This window comes from Emys orbicularis, chromosome 1 (assembly GCF_028017835.1).
Source record: "Emys orbicularis isolate rEmyOrb1 chromosome 1, rEmyOrb1.hap1, whole genome shotgun sequence".
NCBI classification, from domain to species: Eukaryota; Metazoa; Chordata; order Testudines; family Emydidae; genus Emys; species Emys orbicularis.
Genome location: NC_088683.1, coordinates 271,117,587 through 271,134,065, shown reverse-complemented (window position 1 = coordinate 271,134,065; position 16,479 = coordinate 271,117,587). Strand labels below are relative to the sequence as shown.

At 44.8% G+C, this 16,479-nt stretch overlaps 1 protein-coding gene across 1 annotated transcript in view; it reads right to left on the bottom strand.

The window, feature by feature from the left end:
• Window positions 1–16,479, bottom strand: part of UGGT2 (UDP-glucose glycoprotein glucosyltransferase 2) — a 267,640-nt gene that overhangs the window by 185,133 nt on the left and 66,028 nt on the right. Inside the window, exon 9 of the mRNA XM_065407070.1 lies at window positions 1,174–1,273. Coding sequence (XP_065263142.1) covers window positions 1,174–1,273 — 100 coding nt within the window. The remainder of the gene's footprint in view (window positions 1–1,173; window positions 1,274–16,479) is intronic.

The following is a 16,479-nucleotide window of genomic DNA, read 5'->3' as shown; positions in this document are numbered from 1 at the left end:
TGAGGGGTTCCGTGCCTGTGAACGCTCCAGGTAAACAAAACGTCCCAACCTCCCAGCGGCTTACCCATACGGGCTGGGAGCCAAAGTTTTCCAACCCCTGAAATATAGGGTTGGCTTATGAAAGGGTCATACAGTTTTTGCTATTTTTACTTATCCATCTTGGGGGGTCGGCTTATAAACGAACAGGCTAATGAACGAGTATATACGGTAGTTCTTTTTTGAACCCTGTTATTGTCCTTAAGAGAAAAAAAAACAGGCAAATGTGGTTGCAGAAACACAAAAACTTGCAGGGGTCTGGGACTGGTGTAGTACCTGAAATTAGTTTTAATTCTTTTTTAAAACTTGATGATTTCAAGGTTTTTTAACTTGATGATTTTTAACTTGATGATAATGTCCCTTCCACATAACCATTTTTTAAAAATAAGAATAGAATGAGCCTTACAACTTATGTACCTTTTCCCCTGCTTTATAATGATGAGGTGTATTTTTCTAAGTGTTCACTTATACCAAACTGATTGCTTTATATTTCTTTGCAATTATATTTTGGCATTTAAAAAAAAGTTATTTACTCTTCTTTGCAATTAGATATGATTGAAGTAGCTTTTATGTTACACTGCACTTTTTCTTTAACAGAAAAACAATGGGGACAATAAAACGAAAGGAGATCCTTAAATTAGGAGTTGTAATATGTTGTGAGACAGTCTCAAGCAGAGAACATACCGTATGTGACACAAAAAAATTTCTCAGTGACAAGACATGACTGGCTCACAGAAAGAGCAACCTTTTACATAAGCAGAACTATGGCAGTGCAACTAGACAATTGGTTTCTGTAATAGAGGAAGCCTGGGAAATCCACTCGTCCCACTGAGATAAACAGGACCACGCCCATGAGCGAAGTTATTCACATATGTAAGTGTTTGAAGGATCAAGCCCTTAATATGTAAAGGTCTCCATGCACCAGACAGAAGATCACTAAGAGATTGATCCTCAGTCCTTCTAACAGTTACTCTGCTATCACTGAAGTCACTTGGACTCCTTCCAAGAGTAACTGTACAAGACCATGATTATATATTTGCAGGATTCGGCCAAAATCTCTAAAATATTCATTAAATTCAAACAGAAACATAAATCAATAATTAACCGATACTCAAAAAGTAAACAATTTTATCATACCTGGCCTTTATTGGGAAGTTCTGAGCAATGTCTTTCATTACCTTTAAGGCACTATAAACAGGGCTGGAGATAATTTGAGAAGCTGCTTGAAAACTTAGATCTGTAAGAAAAAAAAATCACTAGAGAACACAACTATAAATCAACATAGCTTATATTTTGTAAAACTCTTAACATGCACACACAGAGAGTTGGAACTCTTTATATTTAAATTAGACAGAAAAAACAGCGTTAAAAGTACATTATTAAGGTTGTTAGAGACAAGGTGAGTGAGTTCATATCTTTTATTGGACCAATTTCTGTTGGTGAGAGACAAGTTTTCAAGCCAAATAGAGCTTTTCTTCAGGTCTGGGAAAGGTCTGGCTTGAAAGATTGTCTCTCTCACCAACAGAATTTAATCCAATAAAAGGTATTACCTCACTCGCCCTGTCTCTCTAATATCCTGGAACCAACACAGCTACAAATACACTGCATACATTATTAAGGGTGGAAAGTCAAGCACACAGAAGTTATGAAATGACAGAATTAGGGTTGCCTTGTGTAATTTCTTAGGTTTAAAAAAAAGTAGACGGATAAAACAGAAGTTCCATCATATGGCCTCACATTGACACCCATCTGGCTTATCTGCAAGGTAACTTCAGATCCACTGCACAGTCCTCTGCCACCTGAGCTAATGAAGTAACTGATAGCAATATTAGTGTGTCATCCTCTTTATGGACCAGCACTAGAGGATGATGAAACACATCATTTACCAGACCCAGAACATTTCCAAATGGATAGAATATTTGGGGATTTTAGCTGCTGTGCTCTATCAACTCTCTATTGAGCATGTGCAAATTGTGACTTTTCAAAGGCTTATAACTTTATCACAAGGATGACAAAAGTTACGTTACTAGCACAAAGGCAATTCCCCTTAAAAATTTCAAGTCCCTGCTCCAAACCATGAGAATGCTACAGAAAGGGCCTCAGAAATTGTTTAAATGGGTAAAATAATGTAATTTTTTTTTTTTTTTTTTTAACAATTTTAGGTTAGGCTGAAATTGTTAAAAAAAAAGAGCCTGGGAGGCAGATACCTGGCATGGAAAATTTCAGACCAAATGGTTAAAGTTTGGCAAAGTTATAAACAACTGAAAATAGGGCCTTATAATGGGAAGTGTGGGGACACCTTAATAATAGATGGTGTTACGAGCTCCGCCTATAATAATATTTATTATTTCATCATGTGTTTTAAATTCTTAATTTCATATTTTCCGCTGGCAGTAGGTATTCCTGACCTATCTAGAATTATTTAAAAAAATGAAAACGGAAAAACACCACCCATTACCTGTGCAAAATAAATGGCATACTAGGTTTCAGAATTCAATGAATATCTGTCATGTCTTATTGATCAATTCTGCACCCATAAAATATACAATTAATATTTTACTGTTGCGGTAGATGTGCAAATGTCAGTTACACAAAACAGACAGACAAACAGAAAAAGAAATGAAGTCACATCATCATTACCCATATGAATGAAGCACACGAAGCAGAGAAAACCCTTCATAATAACAAAGTTTAGCAGCATAAAGAAAATGTGCAAAATGATACGTTAAAAAACCACAAAGAATAACTAAAACAAAAAAGTTAAATCAGAAGTACTATTATTATTCTTGTTATTATTATTATTGTTTAGATGGTGGCAATATCCACCAGGTGCTAGGTACACAAAGAAGTTACTCACCTTGTGTAGTAATGATGATTCTTTAAGAAGTGTGTCCCTATGGGTGTTCCACTGTAGGTGTGCTTGCATTGCTGCGCTGCTGATCAGAAAACTTCAGTAGCGTCCGTAGCCCGCACATGCACTGTTTCTCCCCGTATCCCCTCCATGAGGCTAGCCAGTGCATGCGGGCTAACCCTCCTCAGTTCCTTCTCTACTGCAGAGTCATTGACAAGAACTCTGAAGCAGAAGGGAGGAGGGTGGATTGAGGAGCACCAAGAGGGAGACAAATCTCAAAGAACCATCATTACTGCACAAGATGAGTAACTTCTTCTTTGAGTAGTGGCCCTATGGATGCTCCACTGTAGGTGATTTCCACCCAGTATCCCTACCAGAGGGCTGGGGCTTCGGAGTCAGGTCAGTTACAGATGACAATACTGTGGAGCCGAAGAAGCATTGGAGGCAGAGTTCCCAGTGATCGCATAATGTTCTGCGAAGGTGTGGACTGACGCCCATGTCGCCACTCTACAGATTTCTGAGATAGAGACATTCTGGAAGAAGGCAACGAATGGGGAGATCGACCTCATGGAGTGTGCACAAATATTATTTGGCAGGGTCATGTTGTGGATCTTATAACATTGTCTAATGCAGTTCGAGACCCATTTGGAGAGTCTCTGGGATGATACTGATGAGCCCTTAGATCTTGTCACAATAGAGAGGAAAAGTTTAGGAGATTTCCTGAAAGACTTCGTCCTACCCAGGAAAAAGTCTAGGACTCTTCTGACATCTAGAGTGTCAATATAGCCTCCCTGTTGTTGCATGAGGCTTGAGGTAGAAAATTGGAAGGTGAATCAATTGGTTCATGTGAAATGGGGAGGTTACCTTAGGGAAGAATTTTGGATGTGGCCTGAACGTAAGCTTGTCCTGAAAAAATACTGTGTGTGGGGGGATGTGCCATCAGAGCTGCTATTTCTCTTATTTTCCTAGCTGAAGTGATTGCTGTCAGGAAGGCCAATTTCATTGAAAGGTATGTAAGTGAACAGATGGCCGCAGGTTTGAAGGGAGGTCTAGTCAGGCCTTTCAATACCAGGTTTAGGTCCCGCATGGGGGTAAGATGTCGGGGTTGTGGGAAAAGGTTTTCTCTACCCCTAAGGAATTGTTTAGCCATCGGGTGTGATAGCACTGAGTATCTGTCTACTAGACAGTGAAAGGCTGCTATAGATGCTAGGTGTACCTTGAGGGAACTGAGAGGTAGTCCCAAAGATTTTAGAGTTAGTACATAGTCTAGGATCTTTGGAAGAATCGCGGATATCAGAGAGATTTGTTGGGAAATACACCAAATCCGAAACCAGGACCAGTTTTCTAGGTAAGTCCGACATGTCAAGGACTTTCTACTGTGTAATTATACCTCTTGTACCTCCTTCGAGCAGGAGTTCTTTATGCACTGGAACCATGAAGGAGCCAAGCCTTGAGGCAAACTCCCCACGTTGGGATAGAGGGTGCATCCTTTGTTCTGCGAGACGAGGTAAGGAATGGACTGGAGAGAGATCAGCAGGCACCTTGCAAGTTGTGACAGGTAGGGGTTCCAAGTCAGTCTTGGCCAAGAAGGAGCAATCAATATAATGTGTCCTCCTTCTCTTTTTATTTTTAATAGGACTTTCGACGGTAGGGAAAATGGAGGAACGGCATAGAGAAGGTCCCTGCCCTATGGGAGAAAAAAATATTACTAACCTTTCTGTAACTATAGTTCTTCGAGATGTGTTGCCCATGTCCATTCCAATGTAGGTATGTGCGCACCCGAAGCACAGCTGCTGGAATTTTTTTCTTTAGTGTTATCCATTGGGGTGGCTCCAGCGCCCTCCGGTGTCGGGCGCTCATAGTACCGGTATAAAGGGCCCTACTGGCCCCACTCCCCTTCGGTTTCTTCTTGTAGATTGCCTCCGAGAGCGGGGACAGAGGGTGGGTTTTGGAATGGACATGTGCAACACATCTCAAAGAACAAGAGTTACTGAAAGGTTAGTAACCATTTTTTCTTCTTCAAGTGCTTGCACATGTCTATTCCAATGTAAGTGACTCACAAGCAGTTGTACCGGAGGTGGGTTCAGAGATCAAGGATAGGCTGACTGTAAAAGCACATGGCTGAAGCCGGCGTTGTCTCTAGACTGTTGTGTAATGGCATAGTGCATTGTGAAGGTGTGAACTGATGGCCATGCTGCTGCCCTGCAGATATCCTGAATCGGAACTTAAGCTAAGAAAGCAGCGGAGGATGCTTGAGACCTTGTAGAGTGACCCGTTAAGTCAACTGGTGGCGAGGTGTTTGCGAGATCATAACATGCCCTGATGCACGAAGTAATCCAGGATGAGATTCTCTGTGCAGAAATGGGGAGACCTTTCATTCTTTCACCTATCGCTATGAACAGCTGAGTGAATCTGCAGAATGGTTTAGTCCTTTGTATGTAGAAAGCCAGAGCCTGCCGAATATCCAACAAACGGAGGCACTGTTCCTCCCTAGTCACATGCAGTTTAGTGTAGAACACTGGCAGAAGATTCTATTGCAGTCAAGTGATCTAAGAGACAACTTTGGGAAGGAATGATGGGTGTGGACACAACTGGACTTTGTCCTTAAAAAAGACTGTATATGATGGTTCCGAAGTGAGGGCTTGGACCTCAAGTGATGGTCACCAGGAAGGCCACTTTCCAGGAAATGTGTAATAGTGGTGCTAGTGGTTCAAATGGGGGTCCTGTAAGTTTTGACAGAACAAGGTATAGATCCCATGGGTGGTGTGGGGGTAGAATCCCTAACCTGGGGGTACAGACCTCTCTAGGCCTTTGAGAAACCAGATAATCATGTCATGTGGAAAGATAGAACAGTTGTCGATCTTGGGATGGAAGGCCGAGATGGCCGCTAGATGGACTTTGACTTAAGAGACGGCTAGACCTTGTTGTCTTCGCAGTAGTAGGTAGTCTAGAAAGAATTGCAGTGATGATTGCAAAGGCAGAATTTGTTGCTGGGAACACCAGACGGAGAACCACTTCAATTTTGCAAGGTATGTAGTTCTGGTGGATGGCTTTCTATTGCCCAGTAGGACCGCATGGACTTGCTCAAAGCAAATTCGCTCCTCCAGATTCAGCCATGGAGCTTCCAGCCGTCAAGTGAAGAGAGGTGAGGTGCAGGTGCAGCAGCCGTCCGTGATCCTGGGATATCAAGTCCAGGTGTAGCAGAATCTGCAGTGGTGTCTCCACAGACATGCCTAAGAGGATGGAGAACCAATGTTGCCTGAGCCACACCAGGACTATGAAGATGACATGCACTTGGTCCTGCTTGATCTTCTTCACCTTGTGAATCAGCAGGATAGAGGAAATGGTGTCTTTTTCATGTTAACAGAAACGCATCTGCCGGGGACCCCAGGCTGTAACCTCTCAGGGAGCAGAACTGATGGCATTTCCTGTTGGTTTGGGTGGCAAACAGGTCTACAAGTGGAGTCCCCCACCGTTTGAAGATGGCCCTCACAATGTCTGGTCAGAGAGACCATTTGTGGTGAGAGGAGAAAGACCTACTGAGGCAATCTGCTAGTTGGTTCTGAATCCTGGGAAGATAAGATGCCTCTAGATTGATGGAATGATCCATGTAGAGCTCCCACAGGCGGATTGCTTCCTGACAGAGGGGAAGAATGTCTACCACCCTGTCTGTTTATGTAGAACATAGCCATCGTATTGTCTATGAAAACCAAATGGATTTCTCCATCAGGTGAGGCAGAAAAGCCTGGCAGGCTAGATGTACAGCCCTGAGCTCCCTGACACTGATTTGCACAGAGAGCTCTTCTTGGGTCAAAAGCCCCTGAGATCTGAGGGAACCTAGATGGGCTCCCCAACTGAGGGCCGATGCATCACATACCAGAGACAAGGATGGCTGGCGTTTTGAAATGGGTACCCCCATGCATACAATGTGACTGTCCAGCCACCATGTCAGTGAGTTGAAGACCTGGACCGGAACTGTGAGCACTGAGTTCAGGTGACGGCAAGAGGCAGAGTAAACCATAGCTAGCTAGGCTTGAAGAGGTCTGAGTGGTAGCCTCACATATTGCATTATGTATGTGCATGATGCCATGTGGCCCAGGAGGCTCAGGCACTTCCATAGAGTTATGATTGAATGAGCTTGGAAGGATCTTATCAGGGTCGTAATTGAGAGGAAACGGTTGTTCGGAAGTAGAGCTCTCACTTGCATGGAATTGAGTACTGCACTGATTAACTCTATCCTTTGGACTGGGATCAGGGTGGACTTCTGGAAATTTAACAGAAGGCCTAATGCATTGAAGGTCGATTGAATGAGATGGATGTCGGCTTCCACTTGATCTCTGGACCAGCCCTGAAGTAGCCAGTTGTTGAGGTAAGGAAATACATGGACTCCCCTTTTCCTGAGAAAAGCCACTACTACTGCAATGCACTTGGTGAAAACTCGCAGGGCGGCTGACAGTCCCTGGGATCCAGCAAGGAAATTATGTAAGCCAAGGAGACCACGTGGAACTTAAAGTTCTTGAGATATTAGTTGAGACAACGCAGGTCTAAAATGGATCCGAGAGCTCCTTTGGCTTTTGGAATTAGGAAGTAGCGAGAATAGAACCCCTTTCCTCTCAAGTGAAAAGGAAACTCTTCCACAGCTCCCACCTGAAGGAGGGACTGTACTTCTTGTTCCATCAGATGCTTGTGAGAAGGGTCCCTGAAGAGGGGAGGGGAGGGGAGGGGAAGGGAGGTAGACAGAAATTGGATGGTGTAACCCAGTTCTATTCTGCTGAGAACCCAGTGGTCTGAAGTGATCTGGGTCCAGGCATCCAGGAAATAGGAAAGGTGGTTGGAAAACAAGACGGTAGCTGAATCCATGTAGAGGGGATTGCGATGCTGACTTCGAGTGCTTCGAAGATACCAAGTAACTAGGTGAGGGCTATGCAGGTACGTTGTCTACTCTCAGGCTGTTCCAGTTCAGGTGTCAGAGGTTGCTGCAGTACCAGTGTTGCAGGCACCTAATGATGCAGTGCCGGGGTCTCGCTTTCTCTCTGTCTCCTTTGGCCTTCGGTACTGGGGACTGGCTGTTTTCCTGGTGTTTGCAGTGTTTCTTCTTGGGCACCAGGGAGGATGATTGATGCCGAGAATCCCGGGTTATTGAGGAGCGCTCTGCACTGAAACAGAGATGTTTCCAAGTCCAAGCGCAGCTCCGAGGCTGATCTTAAGGCCGCTTCCATGAAGATGACCTTCAAATGTGCAGCTCAGTCCTTCTCGGACCAGGGCTTGAAATGCCTGCAGATTAGGCAGTGGTCTTTCCTCTGAGCTTACCCCAAGCACTTGAGGCAGCTCAAGTGTGAGTTGCTCAAAGGCACAGGCTTACTGCATGAGGCGCAGGGCTTAAACCCCAACGACAGAGGCATGCCCCGGTACTATCCAAGTGCGGAGGTGTCCAAACTATCTAAGATCTATAAAGTACTAAAACTAAACTACAAGAACTATTAACATTACATTGGACAAAAAAACACTAAGAGAAGGATTGCCTAAGCAATGAGGGGTTCCAGCAACTGTCACGGGAGGTAAGAAGGAACTGAAGGGGAACAGGGTCCGGAGGGCCCTTTATTCCAGTGCTATGAGCACGCGACACCAGACGGCACTGAAGCTGACCCAACAGATACTGCTAAGGGAAAAAATTCCAGAAGCTGTGCTCAGGGTGTGCACACAACTACACTGCAATGGACATGTGCAAGCACTCAAAGAAGAAGGAGAGTCTTGCCCAGTGAGTGTTGTCCCATCCCTGCTCTGGAGCAGTAGTGTGGACATTTCTTGTTCAGGTAAGTGGTGAACAAGTCCATGGTCGATGCCCCTCACTGCCTGAATAGGTCCTGAGGTACCACTGGGTTTATCTCCCACTAGTGCTCATGTGGGAATTTGTGACTGAGACTGTCCACTATCAAGTTTTGAGTGCCCAGAAGGTAAGCTGCTGATAGTGTGACATCATAGGTCATGCACCAGTTCCACAGTCTCATTGCCTCTGTACAGAGGTAGGGTGATCTGGCTCCCCCTTGTCAATTTATATAGTATATACATGCTATGTGGTCTGTTAAGACTCTCGGGTGTGATCCCTTGATCAGTGGGAGGAAAGACAGGGGCATAAGGAGAGACAGCGCATGTGCGGGCCTAATGGACGCTGCTACCGAAGTTCTCCGATCAGCAGCAAAGGGATGCAACCACCCATAGGGATGCTACTCAAAGAAGAAAGACATTTCATAGCACAACAATCATATAATATCAGACAACAAAGACAGATGAATGTGGGGGAAAGGGATATAATATACAAGGAGAATAATAAGGGTGATGTTAGGCATATGTCTTATTAGTTAACTTTTGGTTTCTTAAAAAAAAAAAAAAAAAGGCAAACATGTTAAATTCCTCTCTCCCCATCTTCCTCCCACAATTAAACCACCTCATGTTCCCTCCACAGCAATTCCCAGCTTCAGTTCTAATGGCAATAAACCCCATCCCTCACATAAAATATGTAGTTCACTCACAAGATAAATAAAGAAATAGACAAGTGGATGAATTAATCAACTCGTTTCCTGCAGTCATGGATGAAGTGAGGCTTCAGGAGTGATTTAAATTAAAAGAGGAGGGATAGTCAAGAAGAGTTGTGGATCAATTATGAAATATTAATGGACACTTTATAAAAGAAAAATATCTCTCTGGACAATGAGATTTTGAGAAAAAAAACATTACTAACATTTTCATAACTCTTGTTTTTTGAGATGTGTTGCAAGTGTCCATATTCCACTGTAGATATTTGTGTGCACCAGTGCACAGGTGTTGAAGAGTTTTTACCATTAGTGGTACCTGTTGGGGCAGCCTGAGCGTTCTCTGCTGTCTCACGCACACTGCACATGCATTAAGGACTGAGCCACCCCTGAAGCCATTCAGTTCCTTCCTACCCCAATGGCTCCAATAGAGAGGAGAATGAGGCTGGGTCATGGGAGGGACATATGCAACACATCTAAGAACAACAGTTATGGAAAGATTATTAACGGTTTTTTCTTCTTCAAGTGATTGCAAATGTTCAGTCCACTTGTAGGTGACTCACAAACAGACCCATCTGAAGGTGGGTTTGGAGTCTATTTGAACAGGAACTTGTGGTCCACTCGTCCTAATTTAGAAGCATCTCTACACTGTTGAGAGACTGTGTAGTGAGAGTCAAACGTGTGACATGATGAACTGGTTGCCACTTTGCAAATGTTTAATATGGGCATCTGAGTCAGAAATGCCACAGAGGCTGCTTGGGATCTAGTTGAATGACCCAACATTCTATGTGCTGGCTTCAAGTTGGCGAACTAGTAAACATAGGCAAATACAACCAGATATCCATGATGAAATCCTTTGCGTGGAAACCAGACTACCCTTCATTCTGTCTAAAAATGCAATAAACAATGGAGACAAAGACTTAAAAGGATTAGTCCAATCCAGATAAAATGGTAACACTTTTCTAATGTCAACAATGTGCAGTGTCTCCTCTCCCTTATTACTGTCAGGCTTTTGGAAGACGGTTGATAAGAAAACTGCTTAGAGACATGAAAAGTGAAGACCACTTTCATAAGAAAACTTGGATGGGGATGAAGATAGATTTTATCTGCTTAAAAAAAACGTATAGGGAAAATATGACACTAAACGCCATCAATTCCCTGACTGGCCTGGCCAATACAATCACTTCTAAAAATGCTACCTTCACTGAAAGGTGATACAGAGACCAGGTCACTAGAAGCTCAAAGTGGAAACCCATCAGCTTTGTTAAGACTAGATTCAGACTCCATGGTGGAACAGGGCTCTGTACACGAGGAAACAGTCTATCCAAACCCTTTAAAAACGTTATAGCCATCAGGTTGGGATAAGAAAAAGAGCAATTACCCACAGGCGAGTGAAATGCCAATATAGTTGCTAAGTGAACCCTGATCGAGCTAATCGCCAATCCTTGATGTTGTCAGATAAAAACCAGCCTCAACCAGATAGAAAACCTCTTCCACTTAGCCATGCCAGAGCGATGTGTATAAGATGGGCCTTGTCCAATTTGACTTTGCACAGTTCTGGGCAGAAGAGGGATGCGGGGAGAAGCATACAACAGAGCCTCTGAAAATGGCAGTAGAAAAGCATCCATCAATGAACCTGGGCTGTGTCCAGCTCTGAAGCAGAACCAGTGACATTTTGGGTCATCCTTTGTTGCAAATAGATCCACTTGGCAAGTTCCCCAGAGCTGGAAAATGGACCTTGTTATAACTGGGTGAATGGACCACTCGCAATCGATAAACAATCTCCTCAAGTGATCTGCCATCATACTCTGAGCCCCTGGGAGGTGGGTCACTTTCTGAAGAATAAAGTTGCTGATGCAGAAGTCCCACAGCAGGACTGCTTCATGACAGAGTAGAGAGAACCGGGCTCCTCCCTGCTTGTTTACATTGAATTGTTGGTCATCCCCAATACACCCCTTCCCCTTATGCAAGGAAGGAATACCGTGCAAGCTAAATGAATTGTCCGCAGTTCCCTGATGTTGATGTGTAGATTGAGATCTTGGGAAGACCAGAAACTCTGCAGGGGTCCCAGGTGAGCCCCCATCCCAGGTCAGAGGCACCCATAACTAAAGTAAAAGATTGTGGAGGTGGGGCAAAAGGAACTCCTTTGCAGACATTAGTCAGGTCTATCCACCAATCTAGGGAGGATAAAATGTGATTTGGTATGCATACTAACATGTCTAGGTGGTGCCTTCTTGGAGAATACACCTCTGTCACCTAGCCCTGAAGGAGTCTGAGATGCAGTCTGGAATATTGGACCACATAAATGCATGCTGCCATGTGCCCTAGCAGCCATAAACAATTTCTCACCATGGTGAGAGGATAAGCCTATAAATCCAGAATGAAGTTTCACATTGTATGAAACCTTGTCTGGGGTAGCAAGGCCCTAGCCGCTGTTGAGACCAGGACCAACTTGTCTGAGTTCATCAACAGACCTAGCACGTCGAAGATGGATCGGATTATGCGAAGGCTGAACAGCACTTGGAATCTGGATTACCAGCCAGTCATTCAGGAAAGGAAATATATGGACCGTAACCTCTGGAGAAATGCTGCTACTACCGCCAGTTCTGGGCACCGCATTTCAAGAAAGATGTGGAGAAATTGGAGAGGGTCCAGAGAAGAGCAACAAGAATGATTAAAGGTCTTGAGAACATGACCTATGAAGGAAGGCTGAAAGAATTGGGTTTGTTTAGTTTGGAAAAGAGAAGACTGAGAGGGGACATGATAGCAGTTTTCAGGTATCTAAAAGGGTGTCATAAAGAAGAGGGAGAAAACTTGTTCACCTTAGCCTCTAAGGATAGAACAAGAAGCAATGGGCTTAAACTGCAGCAAGGGAGGTTTAGGTTGGACATTAGGAAAAAGTTCCTAACTGTCAGGGTGCTTAAACACTGGAATAAATTGCCTAGGGAGGTTGTGGAATCTCCATCTCTGGAGATATTTAAGAGTAGGTTAGATAAATGTCTATCAGGGATGGTCTAGACAGTATTTGGTCCTGCCATGAGGGCAGGGGACTGGACTCGATGACCTCTCGAGGTCCCTTCCAGTCCTAGAATCTATGAATCTATGTGCTTTATAAAAACATGTGGGGCAGCTAAGACCAAAGGGGAGGCCTGTTAACTAATACTGGTGGACACTGACAGTGAATCTCAGAATTTTTCTCTGGCTTTGATGAGTTGCCACGTGAAAGTAGGTGCCCTTTAAGTACAGAGCAGCATATTAGTCCTCTGGCTCCAAGGAAGGAATAACGGAAACTAGAGTGACCATCAGGAATTTTGATTTTTTTCAGGAACTTGTTTTAGCACCTTAGATCTAAAATAGGCCTGAGACCCCGTTTTTGCCTTCAGGATCAGGAAGTATTGGGAGTAAAACCCCTTTCCACTGAACAAAGAAGAGACTGCCTCTATAACTCCTACAATAAGAAGTGATTGTATCTCTTGCATTAACACTGCCTCATGAAAGGGGTCCTCAAGAGTGTCAGGGAAGCGGCTGGGGGGAGGCAGAAATAAAATGAAGTGTATGTCCCACTTCTACCATGATTAGAACACACTGATCTGCTGTGATGTGGGCCCAAGTATGACAGGAGTGGGACAGGTGGTTTGCAAAAATTGGAAAAGAAAAATATGGCATTCTTGAAACTGGTAGCCTGCTGTCGACCTACCCATCAAAATGAGCTCTTGGAAGATGCCACCTTCCTCAATGAACCAATCACCTTATCTGGGAGCTTGTTTTTGAACTTCAAAAGTGTATCCCACAGGGTGAAATCATAGTGTCCCAGCAAAGCTTGCTAGTATGCAATGCAAAGCTGTAATTCATCTGTGGAATAAGGCTTCCTCCCAAATAAGTCCAGCTTCTTATCCTCTGAATCTTTTGGGGTTGAATCCTTGTGCTCCTGCCTTTCTTTTTCATTGGCTGCCGCCACACAAAGGGGCCTGGAGGAGGATGGTTATACAGGTGCTTGAACCCCTGGAAGAGAACATAGTACCATCTCTACACGCTTTTTGCAGTTGAAGGCAGGGAAGCTGGGGTTTGCCAGAGGACCCTGGTACGCTCTGAGATACCCTCATTTATTGGGAGAGCTATCCTAGCTGGAGTCAGAATGACCACCAGCTTGTAGGATTTTTTCCTGGATCTTCTTCAGGTAGATATCTAGGGCCATAGCCATCCTCCTCAGCAACTCTGGATGCTTCTTAAAATCATCAGGAGGTGGAGAAATAGGTTCCACCACAATTGTCTCATCAGGGGATGAGGAAGAATGGTACCAGGGACTGATCCAGTTCCTACTCCTCTTGCAGCTGAGAGGGTTCCAGACTCTGCTCAATGCCGGGCTCAGTACCAATGCTATGGTGTTTGCAGTGTCGATGCTCCTGCTGCCAAGTAGTTGAAGCCGGGTGAGGTGGTTGTGCAGATAATCCTGATTGAGGGGGGAAGTCCCCTACGTTTCAAAAGGGCCACTGCTATGGCCCAGGCCCCAGCTATGCACAGCCCAAGGGTCTCTCCGATAAGCCCCATGCAGGTATTGAGACTGAAACTAGGGCTGGCAGGTGAAAAAGGGAAGAAGGAGAATCCGGGGAACTACAGACCGGTCAGCCTCACCTTTGTCCCCAGAACAATCATAAAGCTGGTCCTCAAGGAATCCATTTTGAAGCACTTGGAGGAGAGGAAGATGATCAGGAAATGTCAACATGGATTCACCAAGGGCAAGTCATGCCCGACCAACCTGATTGCCTTCTATGATGAGATAACTGTCTCTGTGGATATCGGGAAAGTGGTGGACATGATACAGCTTGACTTTAGCAAAGCTTTTGATACGGTCTCCCACAGTATTCTTGCCAGCAAATTAAAGAAGTGTGGATTGGATGAATGGACTATAAGGTGAATAGAAAGCTGGCTAGATCGCTGGGCTCAATGGATCAATGGCTCCATGTCTATTTGGCAGCCAGTATCAAGCGGAGTTCCCCAGGGGTTGGTCCTGGGGCTGGTTTTGTTAAAAATCTTCATTAATGACCTGGATGATGGGATGGATTGCACCCTCAGCAAGCTCGTGGATGACACTAAGCTGAGGGGAGAGGTAGATACGCTGGAGGGTAGGGATAGGGTCCAGAGTGACCTAGACAAATTGGAGGATTGGGCCAAAAGAAATCTGATGAGGTTCCACAAGGACAAGTGCAGAGTCCTGAACTTAGGACGGAAGAATCCCATGCACTGCTACAGGCTGGGGACCGACTGGCTAAGCTGCAGTTTTGCAGAAAAGGACCTGGGGAACTAGATATGAGTCAACAGTGTGCCCTTATTGCCAAGAAAGCTAGCAGCACATTGGGCTGCATTAGTAGAAGCATTACCAGCAGATCGAGGGAAGTGATTATTTCCCTCTATTCGGCACTGGTGAGGCCACATCTGGATTACTGCGTCCAGTTTTGGGGCCCCCACTACAGAAAGGGTGTGAACAAATTGGAGACAGTTCAGTGGAGGACAACGAAAATTATTAGGGAACTGGGGCACATGGCTTATGAGGAGAGGTTGAGGGAACTGGGGTTATTTAGTCTGCAAAAGAGAAGAATGAGGGGGGATGTGATAGCAGCCTTCAACTTCCTGAAGGGGGGTTCCAAAGAGGACGGGTAGTGGCAGATGACAGAAAAAGAAGCAACGGTCTCAAGTTGCAGTGGGGGAGGTCTAGGTTGGATATTAGGTAAAACTATTTCACCAGGAGGGTGGTGAAGCACTGGAATGGTTTACCTAGGGAAGTGGTGGAATCTCCATTCTTGGAGGCTTTTAAAGCCTGGCTTGACAAAGCCCTGGCTGGGATGATTTAGTTGGGATTGGTCCTGCTTTGAGCAGGGGGTTGGACTAGATGACCTCCTGAGGTCTCTTCCAACCCTAACCTTCTATGACATATCCCTCCTGATGAGACTGTTTAAATTGGGATACATAGGATCCCACTTCTGAGTTTGATGAAGAAAAAGGTACTTCCTGTGACCACGGCGGTACCATACCCATCGGTACCAGTGAAGAAGGCTCAGACCTTGAAGAAAGAGGAGCTAGGGAGATAATCTGTGACTTTCCCCTAGACAGTACTGCCTAATTAGAATCCTGATGGCTGAATTCGAGGGAGCTGCCTGATGAGGAGGTGTAGTTACTGAAGGAGGTATCTTAGGTGCTGGTGCCATCTGAGTCTCTTGAACTGCTGGTGATGGTAGCACGAATAGGTTTAACAACTCTCTCACAGCCTCAAACACCTCAGAGGTAGACAGTAATAGGAAGATCCATGGTGTGAGGAGATGCCAACGGAGGAGTTTTGGAAAAAAGTCTTGACAGGCCTGCACTGGGTTCTGGCGTCAACGAACTTCCTGTTTAGAGGTGTGGCCTGGGGAGTGCTTGCTCTTTGAACACCCTCCCAAGTCTTTAAAAGAGCTCAGTCTTTTCACATCATTCAATGATCCTGGTACCGAGTCCGACCTCTGGTGTCTCTTCTTCAGTACCAGTGACACCGAGCTGCCTCTCGGTAGATTCTGGGGTGCTCAGTACCCAGACTGAGGTAGACAGTTCAGATGGAAGACGTAGCACCGATTCCATAGCAGATATTTTAATTTGGCTGCCCTGTCCTTTTTTAGAATGGGGCTTAAAGCCTCGACAAATACCACACTTCTTGCTAATATGAGCCTCCCCCAAGCACCAAAGACAGCTGGGGTGAGGGTCACTATTAGGCATTGCCTTATCTCAAGAATGGCAGAACCTGAAACCCAAAGAGTGCAGCCTATCACCAGTCGTGGGGCCGATGCCCAAACTGGGTGCCAGAACGATACAAAACAACAAAAAACAATTTTTTTTTTTACTAACCAACTAACTAACAAATTCCTAGGTACTATTTACAGGTTTTGAGGGAAGACTTGCAGAAACAAGGACAGGGGAGCTCCAACAACCATCATGGGCAATAGGAAGGGGAGATTAGGGGCAGCTTGGGTCTTTATGCATGTGCAGGAGACAGCAAAGGGCGCAGAGGCCGTCCTGATGGGTACTACTAAGGTT